This window comes from Oncorhynchus mykiss, chromosome 23, assembly GCF_057628025.1.
Source record: "Oncorhynchus mykiss isolate SJ-2025 chromosome 23, ASM5762802v1, whole genome shotgun sequence".
Lineage (NCBI taxonomy): Eukaryota > Metazoa > Chordata > Actinopteri > Salmoniformes > Salmonidae > Oncorhynchus > Oncorhynchus mykiss.
Window position 1 is genome coordinate 63,834,240 of NC_143044.1, and position 15,331 is coordinate 63,849,570.

The 15,331-nt window shown below is 47.7% G+C and overlaps 1 protein-coding gene across 10 annotated transcripts in view; it reads left to right on the forward strand.

Annotated features, from left to right (window-relative positions):
* Positions 1 to 15,331, forward strand: part of jmjd1cb (jumonji domain containing 1Cb) — a 242,200-nt gene that overhangs the window by 191,322 nt on the left and 35,547 nt on the right. For 7 of the 10 annotated variants that reach the window (XM_090217898.1, XM_090217894.1, XM_090217895.1 and 4 more), the window contains 6 exons: positions 1,069 to 1,221; positions 4,174 to 4,263; positions 5,283 to 5,410; positions 8,402 to 8,624; positions 11,219 to 11,430; positions 11,556 to 12,101. In XM_090217898.1, the coding sequence (XP_090074024.1) occupies positions 1,069 to 1,221; positions 4,174 to 4,263; positions 5,283 to 5,410; positions 8,402 to 8,624; positions 11,219 to 11,430; positions 11,556 to 12,101 (1,352 nt within the window). Of the gene's footprint in view, positions 1 to 1,068; positions 1,222 to 4,173; positions 4,264 to 5,282; positions 5,411 to 8,401; positions 8,625 to 11,218; positions 11,431 to 11,555; positions 12,102 to 15,331 lie in introns of those variants that run through there. The other 3 variants (XM_090217896.1, XM_090217897.1, XR_016491190.1) reach the window with 2 other exon arrangements.

Sequence of the window (15,331 nt, forward strand, 5' to 3'; positions counted from 1 at the left end):
TGAAAGGCAGAGGAGCACAGAGAAGTGTTGTTAGTCTGAAAGGCAGAGGAGCACAGGGAAGTGTTGTTAGTCTGAAAGACAGAGGAGCGCAGAGAAGTGTTGTTGTTAATCTGAAAGGCAGAGGAGCGCAGAGAAGTGTTGTTGTTAATCTGAAAGGCAGAGGAGCAAAAATAATAATAAAATAAGTGTTGTTGTTCATCTGAAAGGCAGAGAAGTGTTGTTATTCTGAAAGGCAGAGAAGTGCTGTAGTTAATCTGAAAGGCAGAGGAGCACTGAGAAGTGTTGTTGTTAATCTGAAAGGCAGAGGAGCACTGAGAAGTGTTGTTGTTAGTCAGAAAGACAGAGGAGCACAGAGAAGTGTTGTTAGTCTGAAAGACAGAGGAGCACAGAGACATTCTCTCTGTTAGTCTGAAAGACAGAGGAGCACAGAGACATTCTCTCTGTTAGTCTGAAAGACAGAGGAGAACAGAGAAGTGTTGGTTGTTGTTAGTCTGAAAGGCAGAGGAGCACAGAGACATTATCTCCGTTAGTCTGAAAGGCAGAGGAGCACAGAGACATTATCTCCGTTAGTCTGAAAGGCAGAGGAGCACAGAGACATTATCTCCGTTAGTCTGAAAGGCAGAGGAGCACAGAGACATTATCTCTGTTAGTCTGAAAGGCAGAGGAGCACAGAGACATTATCTCTGTTAGTCTGAAAGACAGAGGAGCACAGAGACATTCTCTCTGCTAGTCTGAAAGACAGAGGAGCACAGAGACATTCTCTCTGTTAGTCTGAAAGACAGAGGAGCACAGAGACTTTCTCTCTGTTAGTCTTAGTGTTCCTGTAGAAAGCTGGGGTCAAACCTCAAACTAGTATCTGTGTGTTTTAACAGGTCAAACCATCCTGAACTGTAGAACAACTAAATGTTTTATTGTGGGTGTTATTGTACCAATGTTAGAGCCCTCTGAGGCCAGACTAGTCTATAAAGTATTCTGCATGAAGGAACCAGTCTGCCTGGAAGTGCTCTGCTGTCCTCTGCCTGTCCTGTTGTCTTCATCCTCCCTGTTTGTGTGTGCTTTGCCCTGCAGCCAAGATGGCCTGGAAGAGGGCTGTGAGAGGGGTCCGGGAGATGTGTGACGCGTGTGAAGCCACCTTGTTTAATATTCACTGGGTCTGCCACAAATGTGGCTTCGTGGTTTGTCTGGACTGTTACAAGGCAAAGGAGAGGAAGACCTCCAAAGGTCAGTCAACATTTAGGATGGTAACATTTTAAAACCTCTTCCACCATAGACAAGTAGAGGATACAGGTTTCCCTCCCTCTCCCCCTCCCTCTCCCCCTCCCTCTCCCTCTCTCCTCCCTCTCCCCCTCCCTCTCCCTCTCCCTCTCTCCTCCCCCTCCCTCTCCCGCTCCCTTTCTCCTCCCTCTCCCCCTCTCTCCTCTTTCCCCCTCCCTCTCTCTCTCTCTCCTCCCTCTTTCCCCCTCCCCCTGCCTCTCCCCCTCTCTCTCCTCCCCCTCTCTCCTCCCTATCCCTCCTCCCTCTCCCCCTCTCCTCCCCCTCTCTCCTCCCTCTCCTCCCTCTCCCCCTCTCCTCCCTCTCTCCTTCCTCTCCCCCTCCCTCTCCCCCTCTCCTCCCTCTCTCTCCTTCCTCCCTCTCTCCCTCTCTCTCCTTCCTTCCTCCCTCTCTCCCTCTCTCTCTCTCTCTCTCTCTCTCCTCCATCTCCCCCTCTCTCTCCTCCCTCTCTCTCCTCCCTCTCCCCCTCTCTCTCCTCCTTCTCCCCCTCTCTCTCCTCCTTCTCCCCCCCTCTCTCCTTCTTCTCCCCCTCTCTCTCCTTCTTCTCCCCCTCTCTCTCCTCCCTCTCTCTCTCTCTCTCCTCTCTATCCAAGGTGGTTGAGACAGACATTGTGTCGTAGTTCTGATGGTTGGTCACAGGGCCCTGGGCAGATGTAAATCACCATGACGACAGACAGACATGTCATATCTGCTGTACCCAGCCTGCCCACTACTGCCTGCTATAGTAGTGGTAGGGGACTGACTGTGTGCTTCTGTCTCTGTCTCCAATTCAAAGGGCTTTATTGGCATGGGAAACATATTTTATTACCTCAACAGGTGAAATAAACATGACTCTCTCTGTCTGTCTGGACGGCAACCCTCCAGCTCCTAGAGTGTGAAACCCCATCCATCACAGCTCCTAGAGAGTGTGAAACCCCATCCATCACAGCTCCTAGAGAGTGTGAAACCCCATCCATCACAGCTCCTAGAGAGTGTGAAACCCCATCCATCACAGCTCCTACAGAGTGTGAAACCCCATCCATCACAGCTCCTAGAGAGTGTGAACCCCCATCCATCACAGCTCCTAGAGAGTGTGAAACCCCATCCATCACAGCTCCTAGAGAGTGTGAAACCCCATCCATCACAGCTCCTAGAGAGTGAAACCCCATCCATCACAGCTCCTAGAGAGAGTGAAACCCCATCCATCACAGCTCCTAGAGAGTGTGAAACCCCATCCATCACAGCTCCTAGAGAGTGAAACCCCATCCATCACAACTCCTAGAGAGTGTGAAACCCCATCCATCACAGCTCCTAGAGAGTGTGAAACCCCATCCATCACAGCTCCGAGAGTGTGAAACCCCATCCATCACAGCTCCTAGAGAGTGAAACCCCATCCATCACAGCTCCTAGAGAGTGTGAAACCCCATCCATCACAGCTCCTAGAGAGTGTGAAACCCCATCCATCACAGCTCCTAGAGAGTGTGAAACCCCATCCATCACAGCTCCTAGAGAGTGTGAAACCCCATCCATCACAGCTCCTAGAGAGTGTGAAACCCCATCCATCACAGCTCCCACAGAGTGTGAAACCCCATCCATCACAGCTCCTAGAGAGTGTGAAACCCCATCCATCACAGCTCCTAGAGTGTGAAACCCCATCCATCACAGCTCCTAGAGAGTGTGAAACCCCATCCATCACAGCTCCTAGAGAGTGTGAAACCCCATCCATCACAGCTCCTAGAGAGTGTGAAACCCCATCCATCACAGCTCCTAGAGAGTGTGAAACCCCATCCATCACAGCTCCTAGAGAGTGTGAAACCCCATCCATCACAGCTCCTAGAGAGTGTGAAACCCCATCCATCACAGCTCCTAGAGAGTGTGAAACCCCATCCATCACAGCTCCTACAGAGTGAAACCCCATCCATCACAGCTCCTAGAGAGTGTGAAACCCCATCCATCACAGCTCCTATAGAGTGAAACCCCATCATCACAGCTCCTATAGAGTGAAACCCCATCATCACAGCTCCTAGAGAGTGAAACCCCATCATCACAGCTCCTAGAGAGTGTGAAACCCCATCCATCACAGCTCCTAGAGAGTGTGAAACCCCATCCATCACAGCTCCTAGAGAGTGTGAAACCCCATCCATCACAGCTCCTAGAGAGTGAAACCCCATCCATCACAGCTCCTATAGAGTGAAACCCCATCCATCACAGCTCCTGGAGAGTGTGAACCCCCATCCATCACAGCTCCTAGAGAGTGTGAAACCCCATCCATCACAGCTCCTAGAGAGTGTGAAACCCCATCCATCACAGCTCCTAGAGAGTGTGAAACCCCATCCATCACAGCTCCTAGAGAGTGTGAAACCCCATCCATCACAGCTCCTAGAGAGTGTGAAACCCCATCCATCACAGCTCCTAGAGAGTGTGAAACCCCATCCATCACAGCTCCTAGAGAGTGTGAAACCCCATCCATCACAGCTCCTAGAGAGTGTGAAACCCCATCCATCACAGCTCCTACAGAGTGTGAAACCCCATCCATCACAGCTCCTACAGAGTGTGAAACCCCATCCATCACAGCTCCTACAGCAGACAGTGTGTTATTAGCATTAACAGTGTTGTTCTAGTTGATATGATTCCCCATGTTGAGAAGCAGCAGCAGAGGATTCATCCTAATTCTCCAGTTGAACCTGTAAACTCCTGAGAGAGGGGCGGAACATCAACATGGTCTGTTCCCATGTAGTGGCTGAGACCCAAATGGGACCCTATTCCCTTCATAGTGGACCACTCCCAACACCCACAGAGCCCTGGTCAAAGTAGTGCACTATAAAGGGACTAGAGTAGCGTTTGGGAAGCAGCCAGACGGGGTTTCCATGGAGACCTGACAGGGTTTGTTGGTTAGTAACGTGTGTTTTGTTGTTCCTCCAGACAAAGAGCTGTACGCCTGGCTGAAGTGTGTCAAGGGACAGCAGCATGGTCACAAGTACTTGATGCCAACACAGATTATCCCAGGAACTGGTAGGAACCAATGATTTCTGTTCCTCTCTCTCTGTCTGGACCTCAGCCTGGGCTGGAATAGCTTTCATTATTCAGTTAGGAAAGTACAACACACAACAGGACTCCATTACAACAGAGTTAAACTACAAGACAGGACTCCATTACAACACAGAGTTAAACTACAAGACAGGACTCCATTACAACACGGAGTTAAACTACAAGACCGGACTCCATTACAACACGGAGTTAAACTACAAGACAGGACTCCATTACAACACAGAGTTAAACTACAAGACAGGACTCCATTACAACACAGAGCTAAACTACAAGACAGGACTCCATTACAACACAGAGTTAAACTACAAGACAGGACTCCATTACAACACAGAGTTAAAGTACAATACAAGACAGGACTCCATTACAACACAGAGTTAAAGTACAATACAAGACAGGACTCCATTTCAACAGAGTTAAACTACAAGACAGGACTCCATTACAACACAGAGTTAAACTACAAGACAAGACAGGACTCCATTACAACACAGAGTTAAAGTAAAACACAAGACAGGACTCCATTACAACACAGAGTTAAAGTACAAGACAGGACTCCATTACAACACAGAGTTAAAGTACAAGACAGGACTCCATTACAACACAGAGTTAAAGTACAAGACAGGACTCCATTACAACACAGAGTTAAACTACAAGACAGGACTCCATTACAACACAGAGTTAAACTACAACTCAAGACAGGACTCCATTACAACAGAGTTAAACTACAAGACAGGACTCCATTACAACACAGAGTTAAACTAAAAGACAAGACAGGACTCCATTACAACACAGAGTTAAAGTACAACTCAAGACAGGACTCCATTACAACACAGAGTTAAAGTACAAGACAGGACTCCATTACAACACAGAGTTAAAGTAAAACACAAGACAGGACTCCATTACATTGTTCTCCTCTGACAGTAACACTGTGTAGGTCTAACATGCTGACAGAAGTGTGTACTAATGACCAGTGGTCTGTTGTGCAGTTCTGACAGAGGTGGTGAGCGCCATGCATCTGTTCAGGGAGAAGTACAGCATCAGGTCTCCCTGTGTCTGTACTGGGAAACACAACCCTCTACTCAGCAAGCTGCCTGCTACCAACGGAGTCTCTCAGGTATGGAGATACACTGCTGCTGCTCTGTTTCTGCTGCTTCCCAAGTGGAACCCTATTCCCTACATAGGGCCCTGGTCTAAAGTAGTGCACTATGGAACCCTATTCCCTACATAGTGCACTACTTTAGACCAGGGCCCTATGGCACCCTATTCCCTACATAGCGCACTACTTTAGACCAGAGTTCTATGGAACCCTATTCCCTACGTAGTGCACTACTTTAGACCAGAGCTCTATGGAACCCTATTCCCTATATAGTGCTTTACTTTAGAACAAAGCTCTATAGAACCCTATTCCCTATATAATTCACTACTTTAGACCAGGGCTCTATAGAACCATATTCCCTATATAATACACTACTGTTGACCAGAGCTCTATAGAACCCTATTCCCTATATAATTCACTACTTTAGACCAGGGCTCTATAGAACCATATTCCCTATATAATACACTACTGTTGACCAGAGCTCTATAGAACCCTATTCCCTATTAAGTGCACTACTTTTGACCAGAGCTCTATACAACCCTATTCCCTATATAGTGCACTACTATAGACCAGGGCCCTATAGAACCCTATTCCCTATATAGTGCACTACTTTTGACCAGAGCCCTATTGCACCATATTCACTACATGGGAATAAGGTGGTATTTGGGATGCACATTCAAGGTTTCCAGTACTGCCAACCCCAGTACTGCCAAACCCAGTACTGCCAACCCCAGTACTGCCAACCCCAGTACTGCCAACCCCAGTACTGCCAACCCCAGTACTGCCATCCCCAGTACTGCCAACCCCAGTACTGCCAACCCCAGTACTGCCAACCCCAGTACTGCCAACCCCAGTACTGCCAACCCCAGTACTGCCAACCCCAGTACTGCCAAACCCAGTACTGCCAACCCCAGTACTGCCAACCCCAGTACTGCCAACCCCAGTACTGCCAACCCCAGTACTGCCAAACCCAGTACTGCCAAACCCAGTATTGCCAAACCCAAACCAGTACTGCCAAACCCAGTACTGCCAAACCCATTACTGCCAAACCCAGTATTGCCAAACCCAAACCAGTACTGCCAAACCCAGTACTGCCAAACCCAGTACTGCCAAATCTAGTACTGCCAAACCCAGTACTGCCAAACCCATCCTCTGTCCTGCTCTGGAATCTAGAGCTCTGTCTGTTAGCTCAGTAATATAGACTAGTTAGACCTCTGTTAGCTCAGTAATATAGACTAGTTAGACCTCTGTTAGCTCAGTAATATAGACCAGTTAGAGCTCTGTCTGTTAGCTCAGTAATGTAGACTAGTTAGAGCTCTGTCTGTTAGCTCAGTAATATAGACCAGTTAGAGCTCTGTCTGTTAGCTCAGTAATGTAGACTAGTTAGAGCTCTGTCTGTTAGCTCAGTAATATAGACTAGTTAGAGCTCTGTCTGTTAGCTCATTAATATAGAACAGTTAGAGCTCTGTCTGTTAGCTCAGTAATGTAGACTAGTTAGAGCTCTGTCTGTTAGCTCAGTAATGTAGACTAGTTAGAGCTCTGTCTGTTAGCTCAGTAATATAGAACAGTTAGAGCTCTGTCTGTTAGCTCAGTAATGTAGACTAGTTAGAGCTCTGTCTGTTAGCTCAGTAATGTAGACTAGTTAGAGCTCTGTCTGTTAGCTCATTAATATAGAACAGTTAGAGCTCTGTCTGTTAGCTCAGTAATGTAGACTAGTTAGAGCTCTGTCTGTTAGCTCAGTAATATAGAACAGTTAGAGCTCTGTCTGTTAGCTCAGTAATGTAGACTAGTTAGAGCTCTGTCTGTTAGCTCAGTAATGTAGACTAGTTAGAGCTCTGTCTGTTAGCTCATTAATATAGAACAGTTAGAGCTCTGTCTGTTAGCTCAGTAATGTAGACTAGTTAGAGCTCTGTCTGTTAGCTCAGTAATATAGACTAGTTAGAGCTCTGTCTGTTAGCTCAGTAATATAGACTAGTTAGACCTCTGTCTGTTAGCTCAGTAATGTAGACTAGTTAGAGCTCTGTCTGTTAGCTCAGTAATATAGACTAGTTAGAGCTCTGTCTGTTAGCTCAGTAATGTAGACTAGTTAGAGCTCTGTCTGTTAGCTCAGTAATATAGAACAGTTAGAGCTCTGTCTGTTAGCTCAGTGATGTAAACTAGTTAGAGCTCTGTCTGTTAGCTCAGTAATATAGACTAGTTAGAGCTCTGTCTGTTAGCTCAGTAATATAGAACAGTTAGAGCTCTGTCTGTTAGCTCAGTGATGTAAACTAGTTAGAGCTCTGTCTGTTAGCTCAGTAATGTAGACTAGTTAGAGCTCGGTGTAGTCTGTTGAACAGTGTGTCTGTGACGTGTTGTTGTGGACCTGTGTAGTCTGTGATGTGTTGTTGTTGACCTGTGTAGTCTGTGATGTGTTGTTGTTGACCTGTGTAGTCTGTGATGTGTTGTTGTGGACCTGTGTAGTCTGTGACGTGTTGTTGTGGACCTGTGTAGTCTGTGATGTGTTATTGTGGACCTGTGTAGTCTGTGACGTGTTGTTGTTGACCTGTGTAGTCTGTGACGTGTTGTTGTTGACCTGTGTAGTCTGTGATGTGTTGTTGTGGACCTGTGTAGTCTGTGATGTGTTATTGTGGACCTGTGTAGTCTGTGACGTGTTGTTGTTGACCTGTGTAGTCTGTGATGTGTTATTGTGGACCTGTGTAGTCTGTGACGTGTTGTTGTTGACCTGTGTAGTCTGTGATGTGTTGTTGTGGACCTGTGTAGTCTGTGATGTGTTATTGTGGACCTGTGTAGTCTGTGACGTGTTGTTGTTGACCTGTGTAGTCTGTGATGTGTTATTGTGGACCTGTGTAGTCTGTGACGTGTTGTTGTTGACCTGTGTAGTCTGTGACGTGTTGTTGTTGACCTGTGTAGTCTGTGACGTGTTGTTGTTGATCTCTGTAGTCTGTGATGTGTTGTTGTGGACCTGTGTAGTCTGTGACGTGTTGTTGTTGACCTGTCTCTCCTGGTCAGGTTCTCCAGAACGTGTTAAACCACAGCAACAAGATCTCTCTATGTAACGTGAAGACAGAGACTGGGCAGCTGAACCCCATCCAGGGTAAAGCTGAGACTAACGGAGGCTCCAGCCCTGCCTCGGACACCTCCTCTGACTCCAAACTGACTCCCCCGGAGTCCCAGAGCCCTCTCCACTTCCTGGCTGACCTGACTGAACAGAAGTCACAGGAAGACAAGAAAGGTACATCACGGTAGCGCACTCTGTCTGCTGGTCAATCTGACTGTTAGCCCGGCCCGCTGAGAACTTTCCTCTAAGTGTGTGTCTAGTTTGTGTTCTTGTCAGGCTGCCAGCAGCGTTCCAACCCTCCTGTTTAGGGCTCAGTATGACTGCAGTTATACAGCAGCGTTCCAACCCTCCTGTTTAGGGTTCAGTATGACTGCAGTTATACAGCAGCGTTCCAACCCTCCTGTTTAGGGCTCAGTATGACTGCAGTTATACAGCAGCGTTCCAACCCTCCTGTTTAGGGTTCAGTATGACTGCAGTTATACAGCAGCGTTCCAACCCTCCTGTTTAGGGCTCAGTATGACTGTAGTTATACAGCAGCGTTCCAACCCTCCTGTTTAGGGCTCAGTATGACTGTAGTTATACAGCAGCGTTCCAACCCTCCTGTTTAGGGCTCAGTATGACTGCAGTTATACAGCAGCGTTCCAACCCTCCTGTTTAGGGCTCAGGGTTTAGGGTTAGTTGTTACTGGTGTGATGATGATGATAAATACAAGATATCTCTAGAGGTTAGTTCTTACTGGTGTGATGATGATGATAAATACCAGATATCTCTAGAGGTTAGTTGTTACTGGTGTGATGATGATGATAAATACCAGATATCTCTAGAGGTTAGTTGTTACTGGTGTGATGATGATGATGATGATAAATACCAGATATCTCTAGAGGTTAGTTGTTACTGGTGTGATGATGATGATAAATACCAGATATCTCTAGAGGTTAGTTGTTACTGGTGTGATGATGATGATGATGATGATGATGATGATGATAAATACCAGATATCTCTAGAGGTTAGTTGTTACTGGTGTGATGATGATAAATACCAGATATCTCTAGAGGTTAGTTGTTACTGGTGTGATGATGATAAATACCAGATATCTCTAGAGGTTAGTTGTTACTGGTGTGATGATGATGATGATAAATACCAGATATCTCTAGAGGTTAGTTGTTACTGGTGTGATGATGATGATGATAAATACCAGATATCTCTAGAGGTTAGTTGTTACTGGTGTGATGATGATGATGATGATGATGATAAATACCAGATATCTCTAGAGGTTAGTTGTTACTGGTGTGATGATGATAAATACCAGATATCTCTAGAGGTTAGTTGTTACTGGTGTGATGATGATGATGATAAATACCAGATATCTCTAGAGGTTAGTTGTTACTGGTGTGATGATGATGATAAATACCAGATATCTCTAGAGGTTAGTTGTTACTGGTGTGATGATGATGATAAATACCAGATATCTCTAGAGGTTAGTTGTTACTGGTGTGATGATGATGATGATAAATACCAGATATCTCTAGAGGTTAGTTGTTACTGGTGTGATGATGATGATAAATACCAGATATCTCTAGAGGTTAGTTGTTACTGGTGTGATGATGATGATGATAAATACCAGATATCTCTAGAGGTTAGTTGTTACTGGTGTGATGATGATGATAAATACCAGATATCTCTAGAGGTTAGTTGTTACTGGTGTGATGATGATGATGATAAATACCAGATATCTCTAGAGGTTAGTTGTTACTGGTGTGATGATGATAAATACCAGATATCTCTAGAGGTTAGTTGTTACTGGTGTGATGATGATAAATACCAGATATCTCTAGAGGTTAGTTGTTACTGGTGTGATGATGATAAATACCAGATATCTCTAGAGGTTAGTTGTTACTGGTGTGATGATGATAAATACCAGATATCTCTAGAGGTTAGTTGTTACTGGTGTGATGATGATAAATACCAGATATCTCTAGAGGTTAGTTGTTACTGGTGTGATGATGATGATAAATACCAGATATCTCTAGAGGTTAGTTGTTACTGGTGTGATGATGACGATGATAAATACCAGATATCTCTAGAGGTTAGTTGTTACTGGTGTGATGATGATGATGATAAATACCAGATATCTCTAGAGGTTAGTTGTTACTGGTGTGATGATGATAAATACCAGATATCTCTAGAGGTTAGTTGTTACTGGTGTGATGATGATGATGATAAATACCAGATATCTCTAGAGGTTAGTTGTTACTGGTGTGATGATGATGATAAATACCAGATATCTCTAGAGGTTAGTTGTTACTGGTGTGATGATGATAAATACCAGATATCTCTAGAGGTTAGTTGTTACTGGTGTGATGATGATAAATACCAGATATCTCTAGAGGTTAGTTGTTACTGGTGTGATGATGATGATAAATATCAGATATCTCTAGAGGTTAGTTGTTACTGGTGTGATGATGACGATGATAAATACCAGATATCTCTAGAGGTTAGTTGTTACTGGTGTGATGATGATGATGATAAATACCAGATATCTCTAGAGGTTAGTTGTTACTGGTGTGATGATGATGATAAATACCAGATATCTCTAGAGGTTAGTTGTTACTGGTGTGATGATGATGATGATAAATACCAGATATCTCTAGAGGTTAGTTGTTACTGGTGTGATGATGATGATAAATACCAGATATCTCTAGAGGTTAGTTGTTACTGGTGTGATGATGATGATGAATTGTAACTGATATGTCTTGTCTCTGGTGTAGAAAACAAGGAGTCTCCTCTGGGTAAGGTGGGCAAGGAGGAGAAGGTCATTAGCCTGGAGTCTCTCCACTGTAAAGCGTCTAGCCTGGTGTCTAACATCACAGAACAGGGCTCTACTCTAAGAGACCTCCTGACGACCACCGCTGGGAAACTACGTCTGGGCTCTACTGATGCTGGCATGGCCTTCGCTCCTGTATACTCCACCGCAGCACAGGTACGTGGCCCGGGACAGAGAGACACACACCCAGTCCACCATTATCTTGCTGTATGGAGGGAATAACACAGTATTATTTCAACATACTGATTCCCATGCCCTGATGCTGTATCTCTCCTCTCCAGATGGGGAAGAGCGGCCGTAGCATGCCCAACATCCTGGATGACATCATCGCGTCCGTGGTGGAGAACAAAATCCCTGCCAGCCGAGGAGCCAAGCTGAGTCTGAAGCTGGAGGCCACCACCACCACTACAGAGGACAGGGAGGTGAAGACGGAGAGGATCGAGAGGAAGAAGCAGCCTGGGACTGGGACAGGTCCTAACCCTGGGACTGGGACAGGTCCTAACCCTGGGACAGGTCCTAACCCTGGGACTGGGACAGGTCCTAACCCTGGGACAGGTCCTAACCCTGGGACAGGGACAGGTCCTAACCCTGGGACAGGTCCTAACCCTGGGACTGGGACAGGTCCTAACCCTGGGACGGGGACAGGTCCTAAGCCTGGGACGGGGACAGAAGAGCTTCCTGAACCCAAGCCTCAGCTAGAGAAGGCCCTGCAGCTCCATGCTGACATCCCCCACTGCTGGTTGTATGATCGCAGACTGCTCTGGCTGAAAGACCATCGACACCCTGGCAACTGGAAGCTGTTCAGAGAGTGTTGGAGACAGGGACAGGTCAGTCAGTCTCTAGTTCCTCCCTTCAGATGTTTCCTCATTCACTAGCTTCATCTCCAGTGCTTTTAGTTGGTGGAGAACTGGAGATACAGTCCATGGTGACTATTTGGGTCCTACTGCACCACTGTGTGCAATATTCGTTGTTGCTTTGTCTCTGACTTGGCTGTAGCGAGAGAGCGGTGGTGGAGACCACCGGGCTGTAGAGAGAGAGCGGCGGTGGAGACCACCGGGCTGTAGAGAGAGAGCGGCGGTGGAGACCACCGGGCTGTAGAGAGAGAGCGGCGGTGGAGACCACCGGGCTGTAGAGAGAGAGCGGCGGTGGAGACCACCGGGCTGTAGAGAGAGAGCGGCGGTGGAGACCACCGGGCTGTAGAGAGAGAGCGGCGGTGGAGACCACCGGGCTGTAGAGAGAGCGGCGGTGGAGACCACCGGGCTGTAGAGAGAGCGGCGGTGGAGACCACCGGGCTGTAGAGAGAGCGGCGGTGGAGACCACCGGGCTGTAGAGAGAGAGCGGCGGTGGAGACCACCGGGCTGTAGAGAGAGAGCGGCGGTGGAGACCACCGGGCTGTAGAGAGAGCGGCGGTGGAGAACACCGGGCTGTAGAGAGAGCGCTGGTGGAGACCACCGGGCTGTAGAGAGAGCGCTGGTGGAGACCACCGGGCTGTAGAGAGAGCGCTGGTGGAGACCACCGGGCTGTAGAGAGAGCGCTGGTGGAGACCACCGGGCTGTAGAGAGAGCGCTGGTGGAGACCACCGGGCTGTAGAGAGCGCTGGTGGAGACCACCGGGCTGTAGAGAGAGCGCTGGTGGAGACCACCGGGCTGTAGAGAGAGCGCTGGTGGAGACCACCGGGCTGTAGAGAGCGCTGGTGGAGACCACCGGGCTGTAGAGAGCGGCGGTGGAGACCACCAGGCTGTAGAGAGCGCTGGTGGAGACCACCGGGCTGTAGAGAGAGAGAGCGGCGGTGGAGACCACCGGGCTGTAGAGAGAGCGGCGGTGGAGACCACCGGGCTGTAGAGAGAGCGGCGGTGGAGACCACCGGGCTGTAGAGAGAGCGGTGGTGGAGACCACCAGACTGTAGAGAGAGGGAGCAGCAGTCCTGTCCTAGTATCACTGCCCTGGCTAGTATCACTGCCCTGGCTAGTATCACTGCTAGTATCACTGCCCTGGCTAGTATCACTGCCCTGGCTAGTATCACTGCTAGTATCACTGCCCTGGCTAGTATCACTGCCCTGGATAGTATCACTACTCTGGCTAGTATCACTGCTAGTATCACTGCTCTGGATAGTATCACTGCTCTGGATAGTATCACTGCCCTGGATAGTATCACTGCTCTGGCTGGTGTCACTGCCCTAGATAGTATCACTGCTAGTATCACTGCCCTGGATAGTATCACTACTCTGGATAGTATCACTGCCCTGGCTAGTATCACTGCTCTGGCTAGTATCACTGCCCTAGATAGTATCACTGCTAGTATCACTGCCCTGGATAGTATCACTACTCTGGATAGTATCACTGCCCTGGCTAGTATCACTGCTCTGGCTAGTATCACTACTCTGGATAGGATCACTACTCTGGCTAGTATCACTGCTAGTATCACTGCCCTGGATAGTATCACTGCCCTGGATAGTATCACTACTCTGGATAGTATCACTGCTAGTATCACTGCTCTGGATAGTATCACTGCCCTGGATAGTATCGCTGCTCTGGCTGGTGTCACTGCCCTGGATAGTATCACTGCTAGTATCACTACTCTGGCTAGTATCACTGCCCTGGATAGTATCACTGCCCTGGATAGTATCACTACTCTGGATAGTATCACTACTCTGGATAGTATCACTGCTAGTATCACTGCTCTGGATAGTATCACTGCCCTGGATATTATCACTGCTCTGGATAGTATCACTGCCCTGGATAGTATCACTGCTCTGGCTGGTGTCACTGCCCTGGATAGTATCACTGCCCTGGATAGTATCACTGCTAGTATCACTACTCTGGCTAGTATCACTGCCCTGGATAGTATCACTGCTAGTATCACTACACTGGCTAGTATCACTGCCCTGGATATTATCACTGCTCTGGCTAGTATCACTGCTCTGGCTAGTATCACTGCTCTGGATAGTATCACTGCTCTGGATAGTGTAACTCCTCTGGATAGTATCACTGCCCTGGATAGTATCACTATTCTGGATAGTATCACTGCCCTGGATAGTATCACTGCTAGTATCACTACTCTGGCTAGTATCACTGCCCTGGATAGTATCACTGCTAGTATCACTGCCCTGGCTAGTATCACTGCCCTGGATATTATCACTGCTCTGGCTAGTATCACTGCTCTGGATAGTATCGCTGCCCTGGATAGTATCGCTGCCCTGGATAGTATCACTGCCCTGGATAGTATCACTGCCCTGGATAGTATCACTGCCCTGGCTAGTATAACTGCTTTGGCTAGTATCACTGCCCTGGATAGTATCACTGCTCTGGCTAGTATCACTGCTCTGGATAGTATCACTGCTCTGGATAGTATCACTGCTCTGGATAGTATCACACAAAGCTCAGACGGAGGCTGTGAGGCCGACACGTAAAGCTCAGACGGAGGCTGTGAGGCTGACACGTAAAGCTCAGACGGAGGCTGTGAGGCTGACACGTAAAGCTCTGACGAAGGCTGTGAGGCCGACACGTAAAGCTCTGACGAAGGCTGTGAGGCCGACACGTAAAGCTCTGATGAAGGCTGTGAGGCCGACACGTAAAGCTCAGACGGAGGCTGTGAGGCCGACGCGTAAAGCTCTGATGAAGGCTGTGAGGCCAACACGTAAAGCTCTGATGAAGGCTGTGAGGCCGACACGTAAAGCTCAGACGGAGGCTGTGAGGCCGACGCGTAAAGCTCTGATGAAGGCTGTGAGGCCGACACGTAAAGCTCTGATGAAGGCTGTGAGGCCGACACGTAAAGCTCAGACGGAGGCTGTGAGGCCGACGCGTAAAGCTCTGATGAAGGCTGTGAGGCCGACACGTAAAGCTCTGACGGAGGCTGTGAGGCCGACACGTAAAGCTTATTAACTGTCCCACCTGGCCAATATTCGGTGAAATTGCATATCGCGAAATTCAAACTACAGAATTATAAATATTTAACTTTCATAAAATCACAAGTGTAATACATCAAAATAAAGCTTAACTTCTTGTTAATCCCTCCCGCTGTGTCAGATTTCAAAAGGCTTTACGGCGAAAGCACACC